The sequence below is a fragment of the Hermetia illucens genome, chromosome 4 (assembly GCF_905115235.1).
Source record: "Hermetia illucens chromosome 4, iHerIll2.2.curated.20191125, whole genome shotgun sequence".
Lineage (NCBI taxonomy): Eukaryota > Metazoa > Arthropoda > Insecta > Diptera > Stratiomyidae > Hermetia > Hermetia illucens.
In genome coordinates, this window is record NC_051852.1 from 19,035,040 (window position 1) to 19,043,578 (window position 8,539).

At 45.7% G+C, this 8,539-nt stretch overlaps 1 protein-coding gene across 1 annotated transcript; it reads left to right on the forward strand.

Annotated features, from left to right (window-relative positions):
- The first annotated feature begins 3,458 nt into the window (after positions 1-3,458).
- LOC119656313 lies at positions 3,459-5,192 on the forward strand. Its single transcript, XM_038062760.1, has one exon. It carries the CDS (start codon positions 3,459-3,461, stop codon positions 5,190-5,192), a length of 1,734 nt encoding a protein of 577 aa, XP_037918688.1.
- Positions 5,193-8,539: the final 3,347 nt, after the last annotated feature.

Sequence of the window (8,539 nt, forward strand, 5' to 3'; positions counted from 1 at the left end):
AATTGATCAAGGATTTACATTGGTTTGGTCTTAAGGATACACTCAATGTCGTCCCTGCTTGTCATAAGAGGTGACTAAAAACGATAGAAATTTGTCGACTAGTAACCTGTTAATCTCGAAACTTTATTGTAATCGAAACCTTAACAACGCCTCGGATAGGAACTGACCTCACGGCCACGGTCTTTGGCTATCGAAAAAGGACTACGATTGGCTTCTGGGGTATGTTAACGCTCCTAAACAACGGTAGCAAGAGTCCTCAGAGTGCTCACTTTTTCCAAGTTGAGCGGGAATTCCAACGATATAAGTTGGACATTCTGGGCCTAAGCGAAGTAACATGGTGGGACTCTGAAGAACACTCCTCTTCGTCTTCTCACACTAATGACAATATGCTTTTGTACTGTAGAAAGCCGAGTGCTAGCAGACGTAAATTCGGTGTGGGGTTGCTTCTGACGGCTACAATAAGGCGTGCTCTCTTGGCCTGGGAGCCAGTTTCTGATAGACTTCTGACTGAAAGATTCCGGTCCAAGTTAAGGAGCATCACAATTGTACGATGACATGCATCAACTGAAACTTGCAAAGACATACAGTGGACAAACATGTGTTTTACGAAAAATTGCACGCAGTTCTGGAAAGGCTTCCTCAACATGACATTTTGATCGTGATGGGTGATTTGAAAGCCAAGGTGGGCTCTGGCAACAACTTGCTCGGACATGTGGTGAGGAAGCACGGTCTTGGTGATCGTAACGATAATGGTGGAAGGTTCATGAATTTCTGCAACTTCTACCGCCTCGTCACTGATGGCATATTATTTGACCACAGAGCTTGCCATAAGGTCAGTTAAGTCCTTGAGGGGTTAACGTGAGCACCTGTCTTGCGACTTAATTTCACAGTCTTCTTATGACACGGATTGATTTTGTGACCACAATCAGACCCCCCCGCTGAGACAAGCAACAATGGTACCAGTCTATACCAAGTGCATGGCTTAGCATTCATACTGGTGGATGCAAGACATACCTAAATCTCTACCGAGCTAAGGAGTAAGGCACCCGTGTTGAAACGCAACGCCACGTCGAGCCCCGAAGGTCTCCTCTCGCTTGAACATAACCACAGCCCCCATGAAACTCTCACTAAGGGGCCTACCGCAAATAACCGAGCTGTACTCACATACAACGGGAGTTCACCCGAAGTATGAGAGCCCAGGGGCTATCCCGGTTCCCATGGTACCAGTATACCCCTGGTAAGGTTTCGTGGCCAATTACCACTTCAAATGAGTCCCCGTGCAGACTCGGGTCTGATCGCCCTGATTAGGCCTTTGGAGCATTCGCCTACTGCATAACGGCCGGCAAACCAAAGTGAGTACAGCGTCTCCTGGTGCCACCACTATGGAGGTTCTCCTCGGGCACTTGGTTTTGGTTTGGCCGACAGGGTTGCCGCCCCGTCTTCCTCACCGCCATCTCTGAGAACCTGTCATAAGGTCAGCTAAGTTTCAACTGAGCAATCTGATTGACTACTTCGCGATCAGCAGCAGATTTAGGAGAGAAGTGCTGACGTCGACCTCGAAAGAGATTACAATCTGATAGTCGCTTCCCTTCGCTTGCATGTTGCGTCTGCCACTTCTCGCAGGGTTGTGGAGCTATAACAACATCGACCGCTTGTATGACACAGCTGTTGCTTGACAGTGGGAGAGTTATCTTGTTGGTCGAGCGGCTGATCTACTGAGTAACTCGCCTAAGAATATCGATACGTATTGGGCTGTCATCAAATATGTTCTTTTCTTGTGGAAGCCAATCGATGAATGGAAGGGGTTGAAGACTGAACTGACCACTATGAGTGATGGGGGCGTTGCGCGCTCGAACCCTGATACCGAGTGAAACGCCGGGAAGTTCGGCGTAGTGTGCGCCGTGACAAAAAGGAATTTGTTTTGCGTTGGTCAGAAAAGCGGAAGACGCCGCAGAACGCAATGATTACAGAAGCATATACTGTCGATGGTCCTGTGAAGAACGTCAATAGTTGACTTCTCATCCACGATGAAGACCAGCTGAATAGGTGTAAACAACACTTCCCCATGGATGTTAACCGTATCACATCCGGTGAGGTTCCTCATTTGGTGGATGAAATGGGTAGTCACCATAACATGTGGATACCGATCGTTCCTCCAAGCAGCTCCAAGCAGAAGGGAAATAATTTCGACCACCAATGCACAGACAAGAAGCAAAACCACTAGGCTTGACGATCTCCTTGCAGAGTTATTTATCTGCAGATTTGCTGCTTCCACTCGTACGGAAATCTTGAATCCGAGACCCTTCTCAGGGAGTAGAGAAAGGATACCGAGGAAGAGGACCTGCTTGGAGTGGTATCTGCGTGATCGTCCCCGTTGTCCTGGAACACATCAAAGAACATCTCGAAAGCTTGATCGGCTAGGAACAGTTTGGTTTCTGCTTCAGATCCTCCTGCATTGACCAACTAATCAACACTCAACGGATCATTTTGGAACAGTGCGCGAAGTTTAGATCTTCTCTTCACGTGCTCACACTTACTTCGAGGAACCTTAGCCTGAACAGGAAGTGTATCTGGAGTGCTCTACACAGGATAGGCATTCCGGAGAAACTAATAGCTGTTATCAGAGCGATGGTGCAAAATATCACGTGTTGCACGGTGGTAAAATCTCGGAGGATTTTGAGGTCCAAAACGGAGTCTTCCAAGGTGGTATCCTGTCACGGATATTATTTCTTTTTGTTGCCGATGACGTTCTTCATTCTGCCTTGTCCGGAGGACGGGGAGGGATTCACGATAGCATTAATAACGATAGATCCACTTTTACTGCTTAGGCTGAAATCTGGAAATGCAGTGACCTCAGCTCTCAACATCAAGATCAAGTTGAGAGTGTTCTGTGCTAGCGTTCTTTCTGTGTTGCCATATGGAATTAGGGTAGGTTGCACATTAAGGAGGAGCGAGAATTCCATTGCGGCTACGCCATGATAAACTAAGAGCAAACAGTCTACATGCCCAAAGGCGCAACGGTGGAAATTAACAGGTAGACTTAATCACTGTCCAAATGTTCGTAGTCTGTAACTTCTTATCACTTGGAGAGCTGCAATCCTTTGCTTCTATCTTCATGTGTTTTCGGACGTTCTCAATGTAGTAGCAAATTACCACAGTTTCCTCCACCACGACAAGGTGGTGTCCGAGGGGGAGAGACGAGCTGATTACTGCATCTTAATATTTATAAAATATCATCAATTATGTTGAATATATTGAAAGGACTATATAATTTCACCCGGTACCCGGTACAGGCCACAATCAAATGCTCAAATATATGATAAATTCGTTGACAGCAAGCGCTGCATGATTGAGCCATTTTCAGGTCCGTAAATTAGCTAATTTCGATACCAATAGTACTTCCTCATTGTACACCAAACCAGTCTAGCTACACCCCGAAACGAAACGGTTTAGTGACCATGAAAGTATCGGGAATTATGGTTCAAGTGCTTTTGGTAACTTCTTTCGGAGGAGTTGAAGGTTTTGCTTCGAAATTTAAAGGAATAGTTGAGGAATTGTTCAGGATTTATGAGTTCCGAACTATCGTATGTTTCACCAAGGATATCAAAGGAGCAGAGCTCGCAGAAACTTTGTTTGGAATGAGATCCCCTGTGGACAGCATCCCCAAGCTTGTACGGAATCAACATGTCAAGACTAAACCCATGTTCAACACCAATGTCTTGAATATTGCCTTTGTCTCGAATTCCAATAGAGAAAACATCCTTCAAGTGGTTAAGACTGCATTGGAAGACAACTTGCTCTCCAAAGTAATTTTCTACTTCCTCCCGGAGGTGTCCCATAATATCAACTTGAGAAACTTCAGTGAGTGCTTGTGGGAAGAACGAATCCTTTATAGTTTGGTGGTTGCAGATAACAGGGTGTTCACGTATAACCCATATCCAGAAGTTAGTCTAGTGGAAGTCACGTCAGCAAAGTCCCTCGAATCAGTCTTCACCGCGAAACTAGCTGATTTTCACGGAACTGCAGTAAGAGTTGTCCGCTCACTCGATATATCGAGAGATGTGCAATATTTCGATCGGAATGGAAACATTCAATTCGGAGGATACTTTATGAAAACCATTCTTGCATTTATTAAAAAACACAATGGAACGTTTGTCGAGAAACACGCCAAAAAGGATATGAGTGATGTCGGAGAGATGTTCAAAAAAAGGAAAATGGATTTTCTATCAATGGCGACGACAATGGTTATTAAAAGACTGAAATTGTCTTACCCCTTAAATAGCATTGCACCATGTATCCTGATCCCGTATCAAAAGGAACTTCCTCGAGTATTTTATTTGGTGCTACCCTTTGAAGTGTCTGGCTGGTTATTATTTGGAGCTGGAGCCTTACTTCTTTTCTTCGTAATCGCACTCACGGAACTTCTCCGCAGAACAAGCCCTGCTTCTATTTGCCAGGAAGTGGCCTTCCGGGTCTGGCGGATAATCACCCAACAAATACATTTCCCAGCAAAAGTGGTGACGAATCACTGGGTGATGCTCATAATTATTTTGGCCACTCTTCACTTTATGTTACTTTTGAGCCTTTACCAAAGTGGATTGAGTAGTTTTTACACTAAATCGATTTCAGCTAAGCAAATTGACACTCCCGAGGATCTAACAAGGACTTCATATAAAATCCTGTCACCACGTCTTCAATCGGAGTTTTTGCGACAACTTGGACTTTTTCCTAAAAGTGTTCTGGATCGTTTCATGGTGGATGATTCTCTGGTAAAAGCAAATCTGGAACTAATGGATCCCAACTTCGGGTATCTGCCACCATCTGAATTTAAGGATATTCTAAGGGAGCTGGAGCGACGTCCTTCAACCAAACTTTTCCATTTGACCAAAATGTGTACACCAAGGATTTTGCTTAGTGTCATACATCAAAATGAATCCCCATTCAAGGATATATTCGACGACGTCATCTTCCGCCTTATTGACTCTGGGCTGATACTCAAGTGGGAACGGGATACTGTATACGAACTGAAGCAAGTTGGCTTCCTGAGATTGCAATTAGTGAGGGAAAGCCTCCTGAGACCATTGAAATTGGAAGAGTTGTATTTTGTGTGGGTGATCTATGTCATTGGTCTTGTATTGGGTCTTGTTGTTTTCTGTCTGGAAAAAATTCGGACGAGTGAATTTTGGTACTAATTAATAGTTCGGTTCAAATCCTGCTTTAGGCCATTAATTTTCAACACACCGTATAAATTGTATACGACAAATAAAACAAATTTTATTGTCCAACAAAGTTGGCATTTTCTTTTCTCTTCAATTAATTAGGAAGTAACAATAACAAGCAGTTCCTTATACTCCGCCATTTTCCTCAATAGAATTATCCAATTTTCTAAACTACAGTCATCGAATTGGTGGTTAAAGAAAGTGACAAGCAATTCTCCATTTCAATAAGGTACTGCGCTCAGTGTTTAGCGCGGACTCGGAATCACTGGAGGTGCTGTTCGTCACGGCCGACTAAGTGCACGAAGTATACACGAGCCCCGTGATTGCGGAAGTATCCGGGAATACACGGCAAGCGGTCGAGGACCTTAAAACAATGGTGACCGCTGGGAGCTCTTTCTTAACGAAAAGCTGCAGACGGAGAAGGATGAAGGCGAGTCTCCCGCGCCTAAAAACGGGGCAAATTGTACCAACTGGTCCTCCAGGTTGGGGGTTGGGTAGGGCTGACAACCCTACATGGAAAACAACTCGTTACGAAGCCACAACAGGAGCCTCGGACAGGACGGATTTTAAAACGACGGACCCGGCAACGACAACGGATCAACGATTTGCGCATTTTCTCATGGAACGTGCGCTCCCCGTACAGAGATGAAGCTGATGAGCAGCTAGCCGATACCCTGTCCCAATATAGGGCTGATATAACAGCGTTGCAAGAGATGCGATGGACAGGGACCGGTTTCCCGGAGAAGAGCCACTACACCATATATTATAGTGGTCATCCAGTAAACCATGTGCTCGGAGTAGGTTTCTTAGTCAGCCAAAAAATCGGAGAAGGATACCTTCTACGAGGCAGTAGAACGAACCCTCGAAGCCTGTCCTAGATATGATATCAAAATCATACTTGGGGATTTTATCAGCCCAGTAGGGAAGGAGCCCGTATTCAGGCGATACGTTGGTTCCCATAGCTTACACGAAAAAACAAATGATAACGGACTGCGGACTATTCAATTAGCAGGGTCACACGAAATGGTTGTTGGAAGTACCTGGTTTGCGCGGAAAGCGGTCCACAAACATACGTGGGCCTCTCCAGACGGGACCACTTTCAACCAAATTGACCACGTGTTGATCAAACGCCGCCACCTCTCAGCCTTGATGAATGTCAGAGCATATAGGGGGGCCAATATAGACTCGGATCACTATCTCGTTGGCATGGTGCTCCGAGCTCGAATAACAATACCACCTAGAATCCCCTCTGACAATCAGGTGAGAGTGAACACTGAAGCCATCCACAACACAACCCTCCGCGACACCTATAAGAGGGAAATGGATGCCGCAATAACCGCAGTCAACAGAGGACCTGGAGAAGAAGCATCAACAAATGATCTTCACAATCACCTGAAGAACGTTATCATTGATACGGCCACAAACATACTTGGCCCCAGCCGCAAAAGGAGTCGAAACGGCTGGTTTGACGATGAATGTAAGCTAGCAACGGAACGGAAGAATGCCGCATACCGAGTAATGTTGCATTCTCAAAGAACACGGGCACGCGCAGAGACTTATCACGAACTCCGTCGAGCGGAGAAGCGACTTCACAGACGGAAAAAGGAAGCCTGGGAGAACCAACAAGTCTGTGAACTAGAAAAGTACAGGGAGCAACCGCACCAGGCGCGCAAGTTTTACCAACAAGTCAGTAGGATGAAGCCTTATACACCTCGATGCTCATCCTGCCGAGACAAAGAGGGAAATCTGATTTCCAACAGAATGGGCATATTGGAGCGATGGGTTGAGTACTTTGATGAGCTACTGAACAACCAGAACATCGGCGAGTTGTAGGTCCCGCCAACTGAAAACGACGGACAAATACTGCCATTACCAAGTTTAGTAGAAACAGTCTGTGCAATTCATCGGCTAAAAAATCATAAGTCGCCAGGAGCCGATGGAATTACAGCCGAATTGGTTAAATATGGAGGCGACCAGTTACACCAAGTGGTTCATCAACTTGTGCTCAAGGTATGGGACAGCGAATCAATGCCTGACGATTGGCAACGAGGCATTATCTGTCTCATACATAAAAAGGGAGATATCACACAGTGCAGCAATTATAGAGGTATCACGTTGCTGAGTACCATCTACAAGATATTCTCCACTATCTTACTAGGCCGGATAGCCCCATACGCCCAGAACATCATTGGCTTATACCAAAGAGGCTTCACTCCAGGCAAATCAGCAACAGATCAGATTTTCTCTGTGCGGCAAGCGATTGAAAAACTGTTGGAATATGGACAACAGTTGCACCATCTGTTCATCGACTTTAAAGCCGCCTATGATAGCATAGCCAGGGTAAAACTGTATACGGCCATGGGAGAATTCGGTATCCCGACGAAATTAATAAGACTGACTAGGCTGACCCTGACCAATGTGCGAGGCCAGATGAAAGCAGCAGGATCACTCTCAAGACCATTCGACATCAACAACGGTCTACGACAAGGGGATGCCCTATCATGCGTCCTCTTTAACCTGGCCCTCGAGAAAGTGATCCGTGATGCCGAGGTAAATGCAAGAGGTACGATCCTCTTCAAGTCCACTCAACTACTGGCCTATGCTGACGATATCGACATCATGGGAAGAACGACCCGAGATGTATTATACAAACTGCCTTCATCCAAATCGAGCAGGCGGCGCGAGATCTTGGGCTGCACATCAATGAAGGCAAGACAAAATATATGGTGGCATCGTCAGCACCGAAGACGAATCAACCAACAACATCAAACCGCACTGGTCAAACACAAACACGAAGACGAATAAGGATAGGAGAATACAACTTTGAGACCGTTGACAATTTCTCCTATCTAGGGTCAAAAATCACAACCGATAACAACTACGATGATGAAATCCGCGCACGGTTGTTGTCAGCCAACAGAGCCTATTTCAGCTTACAAAGACTGTTCCGCTCGAAACGTCTCACCATAGGGTCAAAGCTCTTACTGTACAAGACTATGATCTTGCCAGTCCTCATGTATTCCTCGGAAACTTGGGTTCTTAGCAAGAAAAATTGCGAACTCTTGGCCGCGTTCGAGAGAAGAATCCTCCGAAGAATTTTTGGCCCCCTACATGAGGATGGATGATTCCGTAGCCTACACAATGACGAAATCTATGAGCGATACCATGACCATCCGGTTGTGGATAAAATCCGGCTCAATAGGTTACGGTGGGCGGGTCACTTAATCCGTATGGATGAGGATGATCCCGCCCGGAAAGTCTATAAGGGCAATATCTGTGGTAGAAAAAGAAGACGAGGCAGACCCTGCCTAAGATGGAGC